At 34.0% G+C, this 24,098-nt stretch overlaps 1 protein-coding gene across 12 annotated transcripts in view; it reads right to left on the bottom strand.

Annotated features, from left to right (window-relative positions):
• The window catches only part of Pphln1 (periphilin 1), a 99,636-nt gene that overhangs the window by 65,198 nt on the left and 10,340 nt on the right, over positions 1-24,098 (bottom strand). For 9 of the 12 annotated variants that reach the window (XM_076854328.1, XM_076854330.1, XM_076854329.1 and 6 more), the window contains 3 exons: positions 17,166-17,257; positions 3,702-3,866; positions 1,195-1,256 (listed from right to left, as the gene is read on the bottom strand). In XM_076854328.1, the coding sequence (XP_076710443.1) occupies positions 1,195-1,256; positions 3,702-3,866; positions 17,166-17,237 (299 nt within the window). In that variant the 5' untranslated portion in view covers positions 17,238-17,257. Of the gene's footprint in view, positions 1-1,194; positions 1,257-3,701; positions 3,867-17,165; positions 17,258-17,658; positions 17,871-24,098 lie in introns of those variants that run through there. The other 3 variants (XM_076854336.1, XM_076854338.1, XM_076854335.1) reach the window with 2 other exon arrangements.

Genomic DNA, 24,098 nt, shown 5'->3' with positions numbered 1-24,098 from the left:
GGATTGGCTTGCTTTCTACTTACTACTAAAGGTACTGAGCTCCTGACCCTGGGTTCTTTGGGTCACTGAATCTCTCTCTGCTTATCACACTGCTAGGTGGAATTTGAGATCAAGGAATTAGTGCTACCACGCTATTGTTCCTGCCAGCTGCTGTCCTGTGAACAATCTCATCCACTTAATCTTATTGTCTACTTCTGGCACGTGTAGAGTTGTGGTATTTGGTTCCTTGCCATGCTCTATGAGACTGGGGTTCTTTTCCCCAAGAGTTCATAAAGGACTCCATTTACAACTTTCATTACAACTACTGTAAAATATTTAGAAAACAAATAAATGAAAACAAATTATAACCTGGCTAAACTGTCCATCACTTTTATAACACCAACTATTAGATGCCCTCTATAAGTGACCCAAACTAAAAATGATTGAGCAAAATGTGTTTTCCCATCAGAATTTTATTGATCAAAATAAAGCAATCGAAGAGCTGGGATTGTGGCTCAGTGATAGTGTTCACCTAGCATGTGCGAGGCCTTGGGTTCTATCCTCAGCACCACATAAAAATAAATAAAATAAAGGTATTGTGTCCAAATACAACCTAAAATAATTTTTTTTAAAATAAGAAATAAAGCAATAGAGAGAACACTTTATAATAGGTGATACTTTGTAGAAGGGAAACCATTAATAGAGAAAGAGGGCCAGGGGCGGGAGGAGGAAAGAGTAACAGGAGGTATTAAGGAATAATATTGATCAAATTGGGTTTTATGCATGTATGAATATGCCATAAAGAAACTCACTATTCTGTATAATTAATAGGTACCCATAAAAAAATTATAAAAAATAGAAGACACTTTGCATGGATTCAAGTATTTTCAGGATACTTCTGAAAAAAATGCTTAATTTTTAATTAAGCAAACTGAAACCTCATGATCCATACCACACTCTAAGAATAATTTAACAACTTGCAAGAATACATTAATAATTCATATATTCTAATCATATCTTCATTATCAATTACAAAATGCCAATAGATATAGAACATTAGTTATGGGTCACATTAGTCACAAAAAGAATATAATGCTTGTTGCTTTCAAAATTTTAAATCCTAATGAAATACTTCATCTATGTTCCTTAAAATTAGATTTCTACAGCACAAATCTAAAAGTCAAAGTACTTATGTTATTATTTCTATCTTTTTACCTGTAGTCAGGCTGTCGGTTTGCAGAATGATCATCTCTTGTCCATCTATAGCCAGATTCATCCTGTAACATAAAAAAAGTTACTTGGACACTTGTTATATTATTTTGATCATGTTCAATATGTCTAACAGTATTACGGAAATTAACCTCTAAGGCCAAAACATTATGAAGACAAAAACACGTTTCTAAATCTTCCTAAAGCTTTAAAGGCATAAAAAAGAAAAGAAAATTAAAAATAAAAAAGATACAGCACGTTATCCATTTCAACAACTAAAAATAAACTGACCAAGAACCTGTGGTTCCAGTTATCTTTTTTAAAAAATTACATTATTTCCTTGACAGACCCACATAGGCTTACTGTCAAAAACACACATACCATATGATAATAGTCAATGGCTTCTGAGGACCAGGTATAAATTTTGATGCATACATTTCTCATCAAATTTCAGATTCAAGCTCAATGAAGAACTTGCTACTTTTTTGGAGGGTGGGTGAGCAGGTGGCTCAAACACAAGGCCACATGCATGCTAGGCAAGTACTCTACCACTGAACTGTATCCCAGCCTAAACTTACTACTTTTTCAACTTTTCATGCTCAAATTTTCATTTTTCATCTTATGCCTCATCAAAAAACTACAATTAGAAACTATATAATAAGAAATTGTCAAAACTACATTAGACTAATATGTGGCACTAAATTTAAACATATGAACCATATTTGTCCTTTAAGACATAACTACATAGATACATAGAAAGAAGCCAAATAGTAATTCATACCCAATTACTTTAGAATGACACATAGAATATAACATGTAATATCTTCATCTTCCTCTTTAACATTATATTCCTTATTCTTCCATAAGTAAAATGTACCTATCATTTTCCTTCTCAACATTAAATAAAAACAAAACTTCACAGCTATCATAAAATATTGGATCAAGTAAAAAATTTAATTTATATAAATCAACTCCAAATAAGAATTAGTGTCAGGAGAATCCTAGGATCACAAATGTACTTATTGTTTGTTTGAATAAAATTTAAAGAAAAAAAATGTAATATAAAGCATGACAACAAACATGATTTATAAGAATATAAAACAAAAGTACTACTATTGAAGCAACATTATGCTACAAGTTTTTTGGGAAAAATCATGTTCATGAGGTTTAAAACACAAGTCCAATAAATACAAAACTCCCTCTACACTTAATGGTCACACAAAGTTTTGATAAAAGGGATAACTTTTTTCTTTCTTTGAAACAGGGTCTTGCTATGTTGCCCAGGCTAGTCTCAGAACTCATGACCTCCAGTGATCCTCCTGCCTCAGTCTCATAAATAGAGACTGAGAGCATATGATACCATACCCAGCTTGTGATAACACATTTTTATACTACGGGATAAACTATTTCTCCATGAGAATAACTGAAGAATGGCTCTGATGGCAAATTCCAGTATTACTAAAAGGGAGAGAAAAGGTAGTATTTACTTTTCAACACATACCAGCCCCTTCCTAAAGGAATGGCATGACATTTAAAAGCTGAACAAAATAAAAAACAATTCTAAGACAAGAAAGAATCTATAACACACCTCAAACTTTAAGAAAATACTGAATAGTGTTGTTACCACTTTAGAATTGTCAAAAATCAGTATTACGTAATAGAGAACTGTGCTCCCATAAGATAACTATCCTCTGTAAATTGCCTTACCTCCATTCCTTCAAGTGTAAAGTATGGAAAATAATCCAATGGCCAATATGAGGTCAAATTTTACTATAAACAGTGTTTCAATATTTCAATTAATTACCATATTATATACAGTACGGAAGGGGAAAAATAAAAGGTAGGAAAACAGTCTGGAAGAGGAATACTGTAAGTATGCAAGCTAGAACAGAGAAATTGCATCAAAGAACAGTTTCAATCAAGTTAATAACAAATTACTGTAACCGTAATACATACTTCTAGATCAAGAGAAATAAATTATAATTGCGGTAGTAATAACAGCAGCTAACATTTTAAAGTGCTCACTATATGAAACAATGTTTTAAGTGCTTTCTAATATGAATTAGTAAATATCCTTTAAGAACTATAACAAAAATGAGACTATCAACAACCTTAACCCACTTCACCCATAGCATTTCATCATGATGAAAATAATGAAAGTAATTTCAAGTGGGTTCATCCAGTAAGACATGGTAACCACCTGCTTATCACTTAAGCACCCAGGCAACAGATTATCTTTATATGGTTCTACAAATCCCTGCCAAGTAAGGGGATTAAAAAGCAGGCTAGTTGGAATGAATGTCATTTAGAGCTATCCAGAGCATTTTTACCCACCCTGTCCAACACCCCAAGATTCTTGACTACTAGTTCCCATTTGACAGCTCCAGTAAAATTCAACAGAGCATCAGCAGGAAGTGTTAATCAACTGCTTTCATGGCTGTCACATAAATTTTTATTACATGAATTTTAACTTATAAGAAATAACAATTAGTACATGGGGGAAATTTACATACTCCTCTGTGAGGTGGACCACTTCTTCGATCATGAGAAAAACTGCGGCCCTCGTCATATTCTCGGTAATCAACATGACTGTAATATCTACTGTAGCTTCCTTCACCAGGTCTGTCTAGCAGTGGTGGTTTCTTTGGCACAATATTAACTACTCTATGGTAGCCATCCTAAAACAGACAAAAAGAAATATATAAAAATCACTAATTTCTCTACTTGGTTTTGGAACTGTTTTTTAAAAGCACAGGAGTTTTTAATCCTCTATCAAATAGGCTAAATGTATAAACAAAAATGCATTAATGAAACATGAATATAATAGTAAAGTCTTCACGTGAATTAAAGAAAATAAAACTGTTCAACAAAGCCAAGTTTTCAAAATAACGTGCAACAATGGGAAAAATCAATCTTAAGAAAAAAATTATCATTTTAATAAAAAATAAACTTCAGATAGTAAAAATGTTAGCTCTACCCTTAATTTCCTAAGAAATTTAGAAATAAAACATGGCAGCACACACATTTTATCTACTTGCTTGAACTAGTCTACTTAGAAAAAAACGCAAGATTTTGACACATAAGCAACAGCAAACAAGGAGATGAAATGAGTTAAAAAGATTACAAGGAAGGAAGCATTTTGTTATTTTTCCAGCAGCAATAAAGAGGGGCAAGCCATTGCCTTAAGCAAAATAAAAGCTAACACAAAATCTGAACTAGTTTTATTCTTGATGTTTTAACATTTTAGCAACTGAGTAGGGGAGGAGTGTTGGACTTGGGGAATCTGACAGAGGGAGAACATTGTCTTAGGTTGGTAGCTGATGTGAAATAACAATTAGAAGCAGACAGCTATGACACATGTATCTGTGATCTGATCTAGGACATTCATGGTACATGGGCAAGAAATTTGAAAGTTTGGTGATTTTGTGATTCCAAAAAAGCCTTATAAAACATAAAGATCTGGGGCTGGGGATGTGGCTCAAGCGATAGCGCGCTTGCCTAGCATGAACTGGGCACTGGGTTCGATCCTCAAAACCATATAAAATTAAAAAATGAAGACATTGTGTCCACCTAAAACTAAAAAATAAATATAAAAAAAGAAACATGAAGATCTGTTATTTACACATCCTAAACCTCAGTTTCTTATCTACAAAATGGAATTACTACTAATACCCACCTCCTAGAGCTGCTGTGAAGACTAAATGAGAAACTGAAAAGTGGTCAGCGCAGTATCTAACACACACTAACTTCTCAAAAATGTTTGTTACACTGATTACTACCTTTGCAGATGTATATTTAAGGAAAAAAAAAAAAAACTCAATTCCTTAAAGTGATTCCTTATATTACTTCTTAGCATTAGTCAAAATAATTATTGAATTGTTATTAAATTATTATATAACATTCAAATGATTAAGAAATCTGTCAATTACAAGGAAAAAATTAATAGTTTATATCTATTTGAAAGCTACAAAAAAATCAAAATAATTTTTCCACGGACATATAAAGTGGTTTCCTTCTTTAGTGCATTAGATTATTGAAGTGTAAGATAAGGGCTAGGGATGTAGCTCAGTGGTTGAGGCCTGTTTTTTTTTTGTTTTTTTTTTAATGCTCTGTGTGTGTATTTGTTTCTCCTCCCCCCCCCCACACACACACACAAACTTTAAGATATATTCTTTTTAAATACAATATGATGCACAAGTTATATTCATACTTTTTCCCACAAACTACCTTTCACAGAGATTGCAATTAAATTTAAGAAAATATGGTGTTTCAAAAAAATAATTTGGCTCGATGCACATGGCAGTGATAGGAGTCTTGGAAATCAGGATCTGGTCCTCGTCCCTCCTCTGTCTCCCACTTTATCTTCCCCCCACCCCCCACCCGTGTGTTCCATGATGAAGATTCAACACCGGAGATGCCAAGGCAAGCACAGAAAATACAAAGCAAATTTTATACCCCAGGTTCCCAGTTTTCCTCTCCCTTCCCACATGCCAATTGGTATTCATTAGCAACTCCTTGTGTTGCGAGGAGTGATCAGCACTCCTCCCAAAAGATGTTAACAACCCATTTCCTTTTCTTTTATAATCAGCCAATTAGTACTCCACTTTCTAACTGGATCATTTACTATCTATGCTGACCACCTGTCTTTCGCCTCAGTATCAGCACTTCATGTCTGTAATTCCAGGTTGAGACAGGAGGATGAAGGCCAGCCTGGGCAATTTAGACCCCGTCTAAAAATAAAAAGGGCGGGGGGGGGGGGGGGGGGGGGTGGGTGGGGGGGGTGGGGAATGGGGGGGCAGTGCAGGGAAGTAGTTAAGTAGTACCGAAGTTGCCTAGCATATGTAAAACCCTGGGTCCAATCCCCAGCCCTGCAAAAATACAAATATCTTTAAGCCAAAATTAACAAAATTACAATTTAAAACAAACATCTTTCTCTCCCTTTTCGCCCCCTCTCTCTCCTTTCCCCCCTTTGGTGTTGCTGGGGATTGAACCCAGGGCTACATGCATTCTGCCACATAGTAAGCATTTCTAATTCAAAAGTTGCTATTCATAAAATTAAAATAGGGCTGGGGATGTATCTCATTGGTAGAGCATGCACAAGGTCCTGTGTTCAGTCCCCACTACTACAAAACTAAAAAACAGAATTAGAATAACTAATTTTTCCAATTCCAAAGAATCATAAAAATTAAATTCTACAATATTCTAAAATGTTTATATATGTTTCAAAATACTTTCATGAATAGAGTTAGCTTCTTACTCTACAAAGCAATCTGTTGCTTTGTTCAACTGCCCCAGTTACCAGAAAGTTACTTCAAGATTGTAAATTTTACATGATAAAACTTTCAAAGTAGTTAAAACTCATATCACATTTATATATTTTAAAAATTGCTTTACCACCTAATAAAATCATTCATATGATCATTTACTATCTACACTGACCACCTGTCTTTTCGACTCGGTATCAGCACTGCATGCCTGTAATTCTAGGTTGAGACAGGAGGATGAAGGCCAGCCTTCATAAACTTAGCAAAAGAGAAAAATCCTATTAACTTGCAATCTGCCAATGAATATCAAAAGAGCATTTCCTTTATGTTTTGAGAAAATGTTTAAATAGTAAGTACATTGTGCTATTTCTGCTCTTTAGACAACTAATCTTAAAGAAAACTCCCTTTCTATATGAAAAGAATTAAGGAAATGAAGACAACGGTAGGAGTCTGTAACAAAGCAGAGTCGTATTTTCAGAGATTCCAGGAGGCACCAGGTTTGATCTTCAGTACCACATAAAAATAAAAATAAATAAAGGTATTGAGTCCATCTACAACTAAAAAAATATTTTAAAAAGAAATAAACTCAATGGAGTCGAAACATTTCTACTATTTCATAAGCAGATATTTCAAATGTCATGTTTGCATATAAAAATCTTAGTTTACTCAATGAAAGCAACTGTTATTGCTCTGTTCATTATGGAAAAATTTGTATATTATCATATGAATGCATATCTACGTATTACTAAATATCCCTATTCATTTAAAAATTATAATTTTCAGTGGGCATTACTAGAATTTCCAAAAATATTCATAGAACTTAATGGATTTATTTCTCCAAGTTAGTAAGAAAGGTGTGATCCATCAGGCAGACCAAAAGTAAAAAGTATATGTTGCAAATTTTTTTTTTTTAAGTCTATTTTACTCAATCATTTGTCAACTCTGGTATACATGTTTTGTTAAAAAGTAACAAATTGTATTTTAATTTACTATACATTCCATTTAATATAACTACCTGTTATGAGAAACACTTTCATTTTTAGTAAGTAAAGGTTGCAAGTGGGTGATTTTTATTTGATTCACTGTATAAATCAATGCCAAACTTTCTACATGTTAAATCTCATAATTAACTGAGTACAAGTTTTGTGGAAAACCTCAGTTCTTTCAAAACATTTCTTGAGACTATGAATATATGCTCTAAATGGCAGAGCATATGCTTAGCATGCCTAAGGCCCAGAGTTTAATACACACACACCTGATTTTTTTCTTTGCCCAGTTCTACAAAAATAAATAAAATAAAACCAATAAAAAAATGATTTTAAAAAAATAGACATGAAAAAAAATAATAAAATAAAATAAAAAATGTTAATATATATACCCCCTCCCTTAAACATCCTTATCCATTAGACACATAGTGAAATATTTATTTACATTTGAAAAATGAATCATTGATTTACTTCAAAATCTGGGAAAGAAGTAAACGGCAGAGACACAGAAAAAACACAATTTGCAAGGAGTAGATAATTGCTGCTTGGATTATATATCCTTTGGGAGATGATTATATTGTAATTTTTATATAATTTTTTCCTTATAAAAAGTCAAAAATAGGACAGAGGTTGTAGCTCAGTGGCAGAGCATTTGTCTATCATGTGTAAGGCACTGGTTGATCCTTAGCACCACATAAAAATAAATAAAGGCATTCTGTACATCTACAACTACAAAAAAAATTTTTTTTAAAGTAAAAAAAATGACTCTTATACTAGTGCACTAGCAAAGTAAGTATGATGGCACATCTAAACAATTAGTGGTTTTACTTCCTATCATAATCAACTTACAACATGAACATAGCTTACAGAACCTTGCTGGTCTTACTCATTGAACAAAGAACCTACAAAAGTAGTTGTCACAAAGTAAGCAGTTCATAAGTTCATACATAACATACATTCCATTTTGCTATCTAAATTTTATTTTTCTTTTGTCATCACATGCTTTATTATAAGAAAAATACCATACAAAACCATATGTAACTCAAAACTATTACACAGACTGGAAGACTTTTCCTTTCAAAGGCTTTGAGGTTTTGAGGTCATATTTTATGACATTTATTTTTATCACAGCACTCATTGATTCTTTTGGAGATTATAAAATTTTAAAATTAGGTTCAGAGCATTAGTAACTTACATTTTGGGCACTAAGATAGCTAGTCTGAAGCAGTCCAATCTGTTTCTTCTTGCCTTATTTTTATTTTATATTAGTATACTAAGTAGATTTTTCTGATTTTGACAGCATTGGTGAGAATAGTAAAACCCAGTAGGGATATTAAGACCAGCAATATTTTTCTGTCACATTCATGTTAGTTTTTAGTTACATAATTAGTTTCTTTTTAAAAATTTTTTTAAATTTTTTTTTTTTTAAGGACGGACCCAACACAACGCCTTTTCTTAAAAAAAAAAAAAAATATTTATTTTTTAGGTGTAGATGGACACAGCACAATGCCTTTATTTTTATGTGGTTCTGAGAATCGAACCCGGGTCCCGCCCATGCTAAGCAAGCACTCTGTCGCTGAGCCACAATCCCAGCCACCATAATTAGGTTTTATAATCAATCAATAGGTACTGCCCCAAAAAAGCTAAGACATATTATTATAGAATGTGACCAAGAATATATAGTTTCTCTTCTGAAGATAGTGACAACAAAAAGAAAGTTAAGTTCTTGCAATTCTGTTAGCCAAAATTAAAACAGCCCCTAGAGTAGCTCTACACAAGGGAATATCATTAAATTAAAACTCAGCAAGTGAACATATAAGATTTTGCATTTCATGAATGTAATTTTCCAACTTAAACTAATAAAATAGTGCTCTCTAATAACACGTTTTAGGGGGTATATTGTGATCCACAATTTTGAAATGCATCCAAAAGCTTAGATAGATTTGTAGGAAGAATAGGTAGATATATATGACAAAGCAAGTTTAGTAAATGTAAATGGTTGAATATAAGTGGTAAATATATGGCTGTTCATTATAAAATTCTTTCAATTTTGCTGTATGTTTGAAAACTTTCAAAAGAAAATACTGGGAAATGTTATACTTAACATGGGTAAATTTATATGAACACTATTTAATAAACCATTGAACTGGGGGGGGTATAACTTACTTGTCTAGCATGTGCAAGATCCTGGGTTTGACCCCAGCACTACAAAAAATAAATAGAAATAAGACACTTTTAAAAAGGAATAAAAAAGGGCTGGGGTTGTAGCTCAGTGGTAGAGCCCTTGCCTAGCATGTGTGAGGCACTGGGTTCAATTCTCAGCACCACATATAAATAAATAAGATAAAGGTCCATTAACAACTAAAAAAAAAAAATTAAAGGTATAAAAAGAACAGTAATTAAAATATGCACATGAAGGTCTAGAATAATAGTGTTTCAGGAAAAAAGGAAAATAATACTTGTTATAGGAAACAAGTATTTGAATATTAACACACTGTAAACAATGTTTTAAATATGCATACAATTAAAATTACTAAATTAAGTAAATGATTTCAAGTTGAACAAAAGAAAGGTTTCTCAATTATACTTTGAGTACAATTACATTTAGGAATATTTGAAATTGTTATGCACATATATATATATTCTCCACAAAGCTTCAGATATTAACAAAATCATGTTCTTAATTCACTAAAAAAATGTATTTTTGGTTGGCTAAACTCTCCAGGAGAAATATTGTCATTACAAGAGTTGCAGAAATATTCAATTAAATTTAAAAATAAATTTCATAAATATCATTACACAAGTTAACTATCCCTAATCCAAAAATCCAAAGTCTGATGTGTTCCGAAATCTGAAAATTTGGGGGTGCCTAACATGACTCTACAACTAGATTTCACGCCTAACTTCATGGGACAGATCACAGTCAAAATAAAATAAACATATAAAATCAATTTCAGGTATGTGTATAAAGTACATATGAAACACAAATTAATTTCATGTTTAGACTTGGGTCCCACCTCTAAAATAACTTATAGCAGCACAATTCTCAATAGCTAATACTGTGGAACCAACCCAGAAGCCCTTCAATAGATGAATGGAAAAAAAAAAAAAAGTGGCATATATATACACAATGGACTATTACTCAGAAATAAAAGAGAATAAAATCATGGCATTTACACGTAGATGGATGAAGTTAGAGAAGATAATGCTAAGTGAAGTTAGCCAATCCCAAAAAAACCAAATGCTGAATGTTTTCTTTGATATAAGGAGGCTGATTCATAGTGGGATAGGGAGTGGGAGCATGGGAGGAATGGATGAACTCTAGATAGGGCAGAGGAGTTGGAGGGGAAGGGAAGGGGTATGGAGTTACTAACGATGGTAGAATTATGATGATCATTATTATCCAAAGTATAGGAATGAAGATATGAGTTGGTGTGAATATACTATGTATACTATCATAAAGATGAAAAATTGTGCTCTAATGTGTAATAAGAATTATAATGCATTCCGCTGTCATATACAAATAAAAAACTACGCAATAAACACTTTAAGAAAAAAAATGACATTATTTACATGTAAATATTTTAAAATTTGAAAAAAAAATGTAATCTGAAATACTTTTGGTCCCAGGAATAAACAGAATAACTACTTGATTATTAAACCTAATTATGTAAATCAAAACTAATATGAATGTGACAGAAAAATATTGCTGGTCTTGACATCCCTGAGTTTAACTACTCTCACCACTGCTGTCAAAAATCAGAAAAATCTGCTTACTATACTAATGTAAAATAAGAATAAAGTAAAAATAAGGCAGGTAGAAAAAGATCAGACTGCTTCAGCCTAGTTACAGTACAATGTCCAAAATATAAGTTACTAATGCTCTGAACCTGATTTTCAAACTTTATATTCTCCAAAAATTCTGAAACTGGAATTTCTCTCCATTTTCAAGTAATCCAACAGAAAATCAACACTTTATGTTGCAGCCTCATTAGAATTTCCATATTACCTATCTGTTCCCCACTAGGCTAACAAGACAGACTCCCACAACTGAAGTCTGCAGATATCTAAAAAACGTTCTGTCACAAAACCTGATAAAGGCTAAGAAATTAGATAACCAACCTTACAGAAATTCTATGTTAAACCACACAAAGTATTTTTGTTTGGGTTTTGTTTTGTTTTTGTTTCTGGGTTTTAATTTTTTTGTTTATTTGTTTTGTTTTTGGGGGGATCAAACTCAGGGCCTCACCCACACTGACCTACACCCCCAATACCAGAAAGTACACTTTTAAAAATAAAGATCTTATAGGTATCTAGAAGTTATATGTAGATATTCTATGATAATTCATTTCCTTCCTATAGTGGAATGGACATGCTTATATCCCAGATTCTTTGTAGTGTACGTCTTTGGACTTTAGTCTTCTATGCACCTACTTACGACTATAATATATATATATATATATAAAAGTAACTTACAAAAGTAATATATTATCTACATTTATATAAAGGAATTTAAAAGAATACAATACAAAAATAATAATTCATACATTTGCCAAATTATATGCTGAGGATAAGATTCCCAATACTAAAATATAACTCAGTATCAGCACAACAATTCATAAATATCCAACTGCCTTTCCTGGTTTATCAAAGCCAGAAGTTCACACAGCAGCTGCTTTTATTAATTAAGTCATACTATGGTAGGAGGTACCTTCTCAGCAGTCACCCTTTCGTTGCATACTTTATGTCATATCCAATAGTACATCAAACATTTTTCAGTGTTTCAGAACCAGAAACAAATAGGGCAAAGGGTGTAGCATGAAAAAGACAAAGAATACAGTAAAGTTGCTTTTTGCTAAGAATTCAAATACAAAATAAAATTAGAACATCACATTCCCTCATCCCAAGAACTAATGATAGTGGGTGCTCACTTTTTAAAGAATTAGCTAAAATTTTATACTTAGAAAAATATATGCTGCCTTTCCAAAACTTTAAACTTATTGAGATATGACATTCTTACAAGAAGTATGCAAATAATAGATGTACTGTTGCATGAATTTTCCCGATAAAATTACTGTATAATTATCACCCAGATCAGGACACTGAACACTCCCAGCACAGCAAAATCCATCCTGTGCTCTCTTGGTACCTCTTCCTCCCCAAATAAACATTTTTCTAGCTACTTTTGCCTGTTTGACAATTTCATATAAAAGGAAACACACAGGATATACTTTTGTGTCTAGCTTCTTTTGTTCAATATTATGTCTGAAAGGTTCACCTGTGTTTTGGTCTCTAGCCATAGCCCATTTATTCCCTGTGCTGTATAATTTAATCCACCTATTGTTGGATATCTGCACTGTTGACAGTTTGAAGCTGTTATGAATAATGCTGCTTATGAATATTCTTACGTCAATATGGGAGTTGTTTTGTTTTGTTTCATATTTGTTTGTTTGTTACCAGGGGTATAAGCCCAGGGGCAATGGACTTCTCGAGCTACATCCCAGCTGTCTATCTAAACTATTTATTTTTAGACAAAATCTCACTAAGTTGCCAAGGCTGGCCTCAAATTTGTAATCCTCCTGCCTCAGCCTCCCAAATTGCTGGGATTACAGGCGTAAACCACCACTCCCAAGCAGTATGAGGGTTTTTTTTTCATTTGTTCTTTATTTTGGTGCTGAGGACAGAATCCAGTACTCTGCACAGGCTAGGTAAGCACTCTTCCACAGAACTATGTCTCCAGCCCTCAATACGTGTCTTTAAATAATATTAGATGGTCTCTGTTCTATAAGCAAAGATTTGAAAACTTAAATAATATATTATGAAAACAAAGCCAGAAATCATAATTTTATTTATATTTTATTTCTGGTGTCAAACACTTTAATCCAGGGATTCAGCAAGTCCATTTAAATTTCAATCTAAATATATGAACCAAACAACCCAACAACTATAGCTTATCTAATGAATTTGTCCCCAAAAGACATAAAATATTTTCATATCATGTTATAGTTTGTTGTTACAGATATTCAAACTCTGATTTATACTCTATTTTGAAATTATAGAAATGAAGTCCCCAAAGGTAGCTCTTGATATTTAATGACCTACAGCTATAGTTTGGACCTTAAGTGTCTCCCAAAGGTCTACATGGTAAAGGTTTGCTCCCCTGAGAGATATAAATGGGAGATGGTGGAGCCTTTAGGACGTCTTATTGGGAAGTCTTTTAGGTCACTAGAGGCATGTTCTAGAAAAGGATAGTGGGACCCTAGTCCCTTCCTGGTTTTGTTTTGTTTTTTTCCTCCCTGGCCTTGAAATGAATGGTTTTGCTCTGCCACACCCAAAGCCTGTCATGATATGCTACCTCACCAAAGGACCGATCCATCTTGGACTGAAAACTCCCAAAGTGTAAACGAAGTTGATTATGTCAGGTATTTGTTATAGTAATGGGAAGCTAAAAAACCTACTAACTAATACTGTATCACAAAATTAGGTTTTTCATGGTTTAATCCTTATATTCAAATGTAAGTAGTTTCCTTTAACATATGCCTTTCTATTTTCTAGATTTAAAAACGTTATTCTGAGAAGAAATCTATAAACTTTACCAGGCCACTAACAAAACAAAAAGAGAATGAGAACTGATGCTTTATTGAACTAAAATGTAAACACAGAAAACAAACAGATAATTCCTAAAAGCCCTCAAAAGGCATAAGGTATTGGAGGAAGAAGAAGGTTTAAATTACTAACCAAGATAAGGCCAAGTTCATCATAAGAAAAGTATTCCTGCATCCTGGGCAGATGGGATATGGGAATACAGAAAGGTTAATAAACTAGGAGGTGACGGGGAGAACACAAACACCAATCAACTGGAACTAAAAGGGAAAAAAAGGAGAGGGAAGAACCTATACAAAGTCTGGACAGGTTCTGTGATCTGGAAAAGAGAAAAGCAACCTAGGCTCCTCCTTGTCCAGAAAGAACCAAGCAGCCAGATAAGGAAAACACAGTTGAATATATCTGATCTGATCCTAAAAGCAATTGTATATAAACACCATCTCCCTACCTGCTTTCTACTGTTGAAACTATTGTGCCGAGGGAAAAAAAAACCTGTTTCATATTTATTCACACAGAGAGAGATAGTATTAAATGAAAATATCTGATTTTGTTTGGATGAGGATTTTGATCATCTGCCATCTTTACCTCAATTCCTGCCATCATCAGTGTTTTCAATCTTCATCTACATCTGTATTTCTTTTTGTTGTTGTTGCTTTATTTGGGGGGGGTGTTTTGTTTTGTTTAGTATTAGGGATTGAACCCAGATGCACTTTACCACTGAGCTACATCCCCAGACGTTTTTGTTTTTTTGTTTTGAAAAAGGGTCTTACTAAGTTGCTTAGAGCCTTGCTAAATCGCTGAGGCTAGTCTCAAACTTGCAATTCTCCTGCCTCAGCCTCCTGAGCCACTGGGATTACAGGCGTGCACCACCACACCCAGATCTACATCTGTATTTCTTTTTCTTTTTTGTTTTATATATATATATAAAATATATAATAAAATATATAAATATGTATATACTCTATAATACCAACTACTATCTTTCTGCTGCTCTGTGGCCTTTATATATCTTTTTTTTTAAGTTGGACACAATATCTTTATTTTATTTATTTATTTTTATGTGGTACTGAGGATCGAACCCAGGGCCTCGCACATGCGAGGCAAGAACTCTACCACTGAGCCACAACTCCAGCCTTACATATGTATTTCTTAAATCTGGGTGTAAGGTGAACTTTTAAACAACAATGATGTCCAGATTCCATCTATGGAGATGATTTAATTATCTGCAATGGGGCCTATGCATGGTATCAGAGCTCTGTAAGGGGCTGAGAATGTGGCTCAATGGGAGAGCATTGCTAGGCTCTGGGTACAGTACAAAAAAAGAGAGAGAGAGAGAGAGAGAAAAGAGTTCTCTAGGTAATTTTTAATGTGCAGCTAAAAATTGAGAGCCTCTAATACAATCACTAAGCCAAACTCTATCCTCAAAACTTTCTTGAACCTCAACTCCAATACCGTATACCAAACCTTCTATTCCCATCAACACACTGATCCCCACCCTGAAGTTTATCATCTTGGAAACTCAATGCTCTATAATACCAACTACTATCTTTCTGCTGCTCTGTGGCCTTTAACCTTGCTAAGCCCTTCTTGTCCCTCATTCACTCACTTTTTAAATCTACTGTTCTTGTTTTAGCCTTACTACCTTTACTAATTATTAGCCCACATTACAGAATGTATTACCTCAATAATTCTGTGCCAGATCCTTCAGTATCATCTTATGGGTTCATTATTCATCGTGCAATCTTAAATCAATACAACAACCTGCTTTCCCACTTCTTTTATTACCTGGATTACTCAGGTAATAAAAAAACACAGTCCTGCAGATGGTACCCAGTTGGTGGCATACCCACACAGAAAATTATTTTATGAAGCTCTGAAATACTGCATTTAATATATATAATAAAATATATGCTTGGCAGGGAGAGGAGGCTTAAAAGCAATTAAGTAAAAAAAAAAAAAAAAAAAAAAAGGTATCCCATTTCCCATCCCTGTGTTACTTATACAATCACCTATATCATATCTTTATCCAACCAGGTAAACTACAAAATAACTGTACCAAGTTAAAAAAAAAAAAAAACATGTTTTTTTAAGATTAGAAATAAGGTCTACATGTCAACCTGGAAAGAAATGACATATGGTAATAATTAAGTCTATCCATCATCCTGAAATATGATAGGCCTCTTTATTCTTTCCATCTTAAATTACTTTGTATCAATCCTAACCTGAGTTGTAATCCAGGCCAAAACAACCCTGAAGATGACACTGTCCACCTAATAGTTGTCAGATTAAATAATCTATTATAAAGAGAAAACAGCTAACATATAAACAAACCCTTTTTATGATGTTTAATGAATCTACAATATGCCCACATACCATTACCACAAGCCCAATTCCCTGGTGCTTAGAATGGGCCTATACAAAAGTTCAAATTTACAATTTCTTGACCTTTCCTAAAACCCATTTAGGCCTCCCCAGAGGACTCTGCAGAAAGAGTATGTACATTCACTTAATAAATATTGAGCTCCTATTAGGTACGGTGCTGGAAACAATAAGCAAAATAGCAAGCTCCTTGAGAAAAGGCCTAGAGCAACTGAGACAAGCAAGACAGAAAACAAGAAGCAACCTACCTGTCCCCCCACCCGCTTTCCCAGAAACTCTCACTTACTGGCCAGGGTGCCTGACCAACCACAAGCAGACACTACTGCAGGACTCCAAAAAAGGGGCATTAACAGGTTACTATTCAAAGATAAAAGCTAACCTCTTCTAAAATGAAAGCCTACTCTAAATTTCATACATTCAATTCACAAACATTTTTAAGAACAGAGACAAATAAAAGACAGCCAATAGTAGGTACTCAAATATTTCTTGGTGAACAGATGGTTTGACACTCATAACTCAAATATTCTTCACTAATCTGATATAAACACTTTATTTTAGAAATTTAAACAAATATAACATTTTGACATAAATAAAATGTTTAAACTATTTTCAAACTTTTCGAAGATATTTTTTAATCTAGACTGGTAAATTTCTGGCACCTGAAGATACTGTTAACAGGTCAAGCTTTGATGTATCAGATTAAGACACTAGGCTCTGAATTATTCTATATGTAAGAGTAACTTACATTGGGGTGACTCCGAGGAGGTACTCGTTCTCTTGGAAGTCTTTCATAGTCATATCGTCCCTCAGACCACATTTCATCTCTTCTGTGAGCCACTAACCAAAAACAAAAACAAAATATGGTTTTTATGTTACTAGGCAGTAACAGAGAAAGTAGTAGCAAATTATTACATTCCAACACAAATATTTTCGAGACATCCTAAGGGAAAAAATATATAAGTTACAAAAAGGGAAAAAGTGATTAAAGCAATGTTTCTCCTAAACAATTTTGAGATTTTCTAAAAAAAAAAAAAAAACAAAAACAAAGACAAAAAAATCACTTTCCTTTTATTTTCAAGGTTATTTAAAGCTTCAAAGAAACCAATTATATGAAGAGTCACAGACCACAAATACTTCATTCTCAGCTAGCAAAAAAAATAGGAAAATTCAGTTAAATAAATATTTTTTTTAAAAAAAGAGGCAGAGCTAGGGTTGTGGCTCAGTGGTACAGTGCTTACCTCGAATGCATGGGGTACTGGGTTCAATCGTCAGCACGCATAAATAAAATAAAATAAAGGTATGGTGTCCATGTACAACTAAAATTTTAAAAAGTTTTTTAAAAAGGGCTGGGGATGTGGCTCAAGTGGTAGTGTGCTCGCCTGGCATGCGTGCGGCCCGGGTTCGATCCTCAGCACCACATACAAACAAAGATGTTGTGTCCGCTGAAAAACTAAAAATAAATAAATAAATAAATATTTTTTTTTAGAAAATAAATAAATAAATAAAAGAAAAGGGAGATCAGCAAAGCCACTCCTTATTTACTGATGAGTAGTTTCTATAACATTAGCTTTTTGCTTTTCTACATTCTGCAGGTTTATATCTCCTCCCTAGATGGTCAGTGAAGAACCTTTAACTGGGAAAAAAATGTTAAATGAACAATCCTGTAAAAACACACTCAACAAATCTTGACACAAACCACAATAATCTCTGACACAGACCCTCTTGAGTTTCTTTTTAATGTTGTAAATTTATTTTAATGCAGAGACACCTTCATCAAACTTGAAGTTAATACCTGCATTTTTGCAGTTTGGAAAGAAAGAAAGCTTTCTCTTTTCATAAAGGTAAGAAATGTTGCCTACTTTGAGATTATGATGATGACCGATTAGGCTGGACCCCAGAGGAATTTGCAGAAAGCAGGTTTATTTAAAATCTCTGGACTCCAGGTCAGATCAGAAAATTCTTTGAAATTTATACTCAGTAGGTGTTTACATAACAGTGGATGTTACATAGCAGTTATGTATTTTTAGGTTGGACACAGGTTTCACAGGTTTTTAACCAAGGAAAACAGAAATAGTAACTTCATCACAGCAGGCTCTTCAGAGACAATCTATTATACCATTTGTCTGCAAACCCGGAATTTATAAAAAAGAAGAAGCTCAAACCATAGTGAGCAAAAAAATCCTGCTGACATTCTTTGTAAAAATCTTGATAAGAAGAGAAACATAATTATAGTGTGGTCCGTTTGGGGGGCTATATCAATGACATTCGGGGTAGAGTGAACATGGCATATAACAAAGTCGAAGGATACACACCTCCAAGAACAGACGAAAACAGAAACTGCAAAAAGGCAAAAGCCTAGGTAAACAAATAGGGTACAGGAAAACGGGTCACTTATATGAAACAGCAATACAGAAGATTAGAGATTAGCAAATATTTTCTATAACAGACCAGACAAATATTTTTAGCCTTACCCTTATATCTGAAAAAGACTGCACTAGATATATAAGATCATTTTTATATTAAGAAAATTGACTTTGCTGGGAGCTGTGGCGCACACCTGTAATCCCAGCCACTCAGGAGGCTGGGGCAGGAAGATCAGGAGTTCAAAGCCAGCCTCATCAAAAGTGAGATGCTAAGAAACTCAGGGAGACTCTGTCTCTAAATAAAATATAAAATAGGGCTGGGGAATGTGGCTCATGCTTGAGTGCCCCTGTTATGGGCCAGGCTATATGGGCAATGACCAGACTCCATTGTACCCTGAGACTCCATGTTATGTAAGAAATGTTTCTCCCATGGGAACACCCAACCTCAGTACCCATCTCTAAATAAAATATAAAATAGGGCTGGGGAATGTGGCTCATGCTTGAGTGCCCCTGTTATGGGCCAGGCTATACGGGCAATGACCAGACTCCATTGTACCCTGAGACTCCATGTTATGTAAGAAATGTTTCTCCCATGGGAACACCCAACCTCAGTGCCCATCAACAGTTGCTTAGCATAGCATGTTTGGCAACACAAAATGGCAATTCTTTTTTTTTTTAATATTTATTTTTGAGTTGTAGTTGGACACAGTAGCTTTATTTTATTTATTTTTATTTTATTTATTTTTAAATAAAATCGAACCCAGGGCATAACCACGTGCTAGGCAAGCGCTCTACCGCTGAGCCACAACCCCAGCCCCACAAAATGGCAATTCTTATAAAATGTAAAATTGTTCTTTTTGGTTCCCATTTTTCTTGGACAATGTACCCTGACAGAAATTGATTGTCTAGACGTTAGTAACTATTCTTTAACTTGTATAGGATCGTTTGACCCACTACCCTTTCTGCTTATGATTTTAGATCTCATGGTGTTTGTTTATGATTTTGAATCAGAGCAACAGCCACTTGTGATTAATGTGGTTTTGGAATATAAAGGTGTACTCTAACCCTTGAAGGGTGTCAAAGGGTATAGACTTGCAGCCTGTCCCTTGGCCTGCCAGTTGGTGAATCTGGACCACCAGATGGTGAATAAATGTTCCATCTCCTACTTTAAGACAGACTCAAGTGATTTATTGCAATTTCACCATAACACCCCTGAGTTCAATCCCCGGTATCCCACCCCACTACCCAAAGAAAATTAGCTTGAAAATATCTCATGTAGGGGCTGAGATCGTGGTGCAGTAGTAGAGTGCTCCCCTAGCACGTTATAGGCCAGGGGTCGGATCCTCAGCACCACATAAAAAAATGAAATAAAGGTATTGTGTCCAACTAAAAAATTTTTAAAAATTAAAGAAAATATCTCATGTAGTTAAAGAAAATAAGAAGATAATGATGATGAAGAGACTGACTTCCTCTGTATGAAAATCCCTAGTTTTATATTTGGCAGAAAATGGTTCAGCTTCAAAAGTAGTCTAAAAATCATGGTCATGATCATTAAATCACCAAAGGATGTGCTAATAAATTCACTATGTAAAAGCTTGATGGGGAACTTTCTAATGACTTCCCCTCAAAACTGTAAGCAAACTACAATTTAAAGAAAAAAATAGGATGTGGGGCCATCAAGAAAACTGTAAATCTGTGAAATATTCTTACCTTAAAAACAAAAATAAAAAAACAAAAAAACCTAAATTGAGAAGGGTGGCATGTATCTGCAGTCCCAGCTACTCAAGAGGCTCATTTGAGCTCAGCAGTTTGAGGCCAAAACACTAAAAAAAAAAAAAAAAAAAAAAAAAAGGCCGCAGGGGGCGGTATAAATCTACATTTAAAAAAAAAAAAGGCTGCAGGGGGCAGCATATAAATCTAATCAAGCCTAAGGCTCTATCATGAAAGGATAAAGGAGGTGTTCTATCACAAAGATTAGGCTCCCTGCTAGCCCCCAGAGCACTGTCACTCTAGGCTATCATCCCAGTAATTTGGTAGTCTAAGGAAGGAGGATTCAAGAAGAGCCTGGGCAATTCTGCAAGACTTTGTCTCAAAATAAAAAAGGCCGAGGATATAGCTCAGTGGTAGAATGCTCCTGGGTTCAATCCCCAGCAGTGGGGCAACAGTTAGGCTCCTAGATGCAGCAGAGATTTTATGAAGTGACTCACTCTACCTGACTGTGGAAGATCATGTATATAGATTTCTTCTGATCAAGTTATAATTTTTTGCCTGGCAGTTTGAAAGATAGCAGACTATTATTGCCATAACCTCAATTATTTTAATTACTTAAAGAATCAATCCACAATTCATGAAAGCTAAAAGAAAAAGTAGAGAAAAAAGGTACGTCTACAGACATCCTACCCTGAACATGTCCTATTTCCTCTATCTCAGAAGCTAAACAGGGTTGGGCCTGGTGCTCTAGGCTTTAAAAAACAAACACAAAAACAAAACAAAAAAAAAACAGCAATTGGAATAAAGCAACAAACAAAAATACAAAAATACAATCATGCAGAAGTTCAAAAAGAACTGTTCAGAATATAAATCATCATTTGTAGAAGAATTAAACATGAAGAAACACATCAAGAAGCTAAAACCCAGATCCCTCAACAAATTGAAGTGAAAATCTAAACAAACATCAATTCATCAGAAGAGGCGTTATTGTTTAATGGGTATGAGATTTCAGTTTGGGAAGATAAAAAAGCTCTGGAGATGCTGGCAATGGTTCCATCAGTCCGAATGAAACTGAATTGCATTTTTAAACAATAGTTAAGGGCTGAGGTTATAGCTCTCTGGTAGAGTGTTTGCCTAGCATGTGTAAAGCTCTAGGTTTGTTTCTCAGCACTACATATAAAATAAATCTTTAAAAAGTGCATTGACAAGTAAAAATTGTTTTAAATGGTTAAATTAGTAAATTTGATATATATTTTACCACAATAAAGATTTTTTAAGAAAACCAAAAACACGAATTTACCTGGCATCAAAATTCTAACCACATAATAAAGTTTGTTGCATTTCCTACATCTAGTTATCAATTCTGCAAGGCATCAACCTGTATAGTATTCTTAATTTCTATAAGAAACAAGTAGCATCCATCAAACAGACATCACACTAGTGCTACTACAGTATCAACTCCTACAGTTAATCCTGTAACAACTTTATCTGACTCCATACCTGAGGACACCCCAAGAGTATGTAAGCACCTCATGAAGAGCTACAAAAATTAGTTGCAAGTTGAAGCGTTTAATAAATAAATTCTCTTCATCTTAATAAGTTCACACTTTTAAAAGCTTTTTCTTAAAATTTCAGTTTTTATACATATAGTGAATAATTTAATGAAAGGAAGCTTATTTTATCAATACAATAGTTAAACTGCTAAACTTTCTATAAATACAGTGCTAAAATATAGAAGTCACAGTATAATGCCAGTGCATGCCTGTAATCTCAGCTACTCAGAGGCTGAGAGAAGAGAATCCCATATTCAGTTCAACTTGTGCAACTAAACAAAATACTGGTTCAGTGGTAGCACTCGCCTGTCACATATTGGGTTCTGAGTTCAATCCAATCCTGACCACTGGGGTGAGGGGTAGGCTATAAAGTAATCTCCTGTAATCAATTATTTCATTTTTGAAAACTTCTATCTTCCGGTGAGTACACTACAATACTAAATTAACAATTAACATCTTTAGATAATCTGCAAGTATTTAGTTTTTAAACGTATTATTCACCATAACTAACTATGCTTTTACAAATGAGCAGTATTGGAATGTTTAATATAATATTAGTATATTACTATATATATAGTAATTTGATATATATATCTCCAAAATAAAGAATATAAAAATAGAATGCATAATAACTGTCAAATTAAACAGGTCTTGATTTTGGCAAGATAAATCGCATCCACTAGCACAAAAAATTTAAAATCAAACAGCTCTGGTAAGGCCCCATGACAAAATATTAAACTTCTCTCATCCGTAAGAAATCTATAATTGAGTAAGGCAGGAATATAAGTAAGAAAGATTCCATAAGCAATTCTGTACTGTTATTTAAACTAGAAGGAGAGTCTGATTACATACAAAAGAAAAAACATTGGGCTGTAAGATGGACCTGAAGGTGGATCTTAAATGAAGGTAGCAGAAAACAAAACAGAGGAGGAGATGATAATGCAATTAGGGGAGAAAATTATTAGAATAATTAGGGGAGAAAATATGCTAACATTACCTTACATTCAAACGGAAGTTTGGTACAACTTTCTGACTAGCAGATTTATAAAGGAGATCCATCCCACAACCTGTTAGCTAAATTTATATAAAGGTATTCGGACTCCCAGTGAGTGATTCTGCTACTTACTGTGTCATTAATTCACTAAGTCTCCTCACATTAATGGAGTCTCAAAAGTATTCCAGTAAAATTCTCTAGTTCAACAGGTTATGTAAACTGAATACAACAGAAAATGGAAGGACTCTCAACATCACAATTAGAGAACAGAATTAGAATCCAATGTGGAAAATGAAGACTTCATTTAGAAGTGTGCATTAACTGGTTCCAAATTCTAAAAAACAAACAAACAAACAAAAAATCCCTCTCATGCTATAATTAATAAAGAAGGTAAGTTTAATATATCATCATGGGTTTTAATTCCAGAAAGAAAATAAGCATCTCCTAGAAGTGTCCACTGAGTTAACTTCAACAGAGGGCTGAGGAAGGGAGGACTGCCATTCCAAGTAAAAGCAGCCAGGAAATTCAGAAAACAAAATCAGGGCAATATCCTTGTGTCAAGCCACTCACACTTTGAGCCAGAGAGGTGCATGCCTATAATCCCACCAACTGGGGAGACTGAGATAAGACAATTCCAAGTTCAAGGCCAGTCTCAGCAAATTCAAGGTCAGCTTAGACAACTTCTTAAGACAATTTAAGAAGACTGTCTCAAAATTTAAAAAGACATGGGGTGGGGGTGGGGATATGGCTCAGTGGTAAAGTGATCCTGGGTTCAATTCCCAGTACTTCAAAGAAAAAAACGCATTTGGACCCAAAGTTAAGGTGATAATACTGGTTTTTCATGTTATTCAAACCAGCTATAGTAGCAATTTAGGAAATAAAATAACTGCATTTTGATCTAGTAAATTTCCATTATTAAATACTCAGCACAATTTTCCCTCCTTCCCAAATTCATTCCCTTCATTTTTTATTTTCACCCAGCAGCTATTTTGACAGCCAACTACAGTTAGTAAATAGCAAAGTTTCATTTAACCTCATACTTTAGACGAACTTTTTGC

The sequence above is a fragment of the Callospermophilus lateralis genome, chromosome 4 (assembly GCF_048772815.1).
Source record: "Callospermophilus lateralis isolate mCalLat2 chromosome 4, mCalLat2.hap1, whole genome shotgun sequence".
NCBI classification, from domain to species: Eukaryota; Metazoa; Chordata; class Mammalia; order Rodentia; family Sciuridae; genus Callospermophilus; species Callospermophilus lateralis.
Note: the sequence above shows the minus strand (reverse complement) of the source record. Positions and strands in the feature narration are given on the sequence as shown.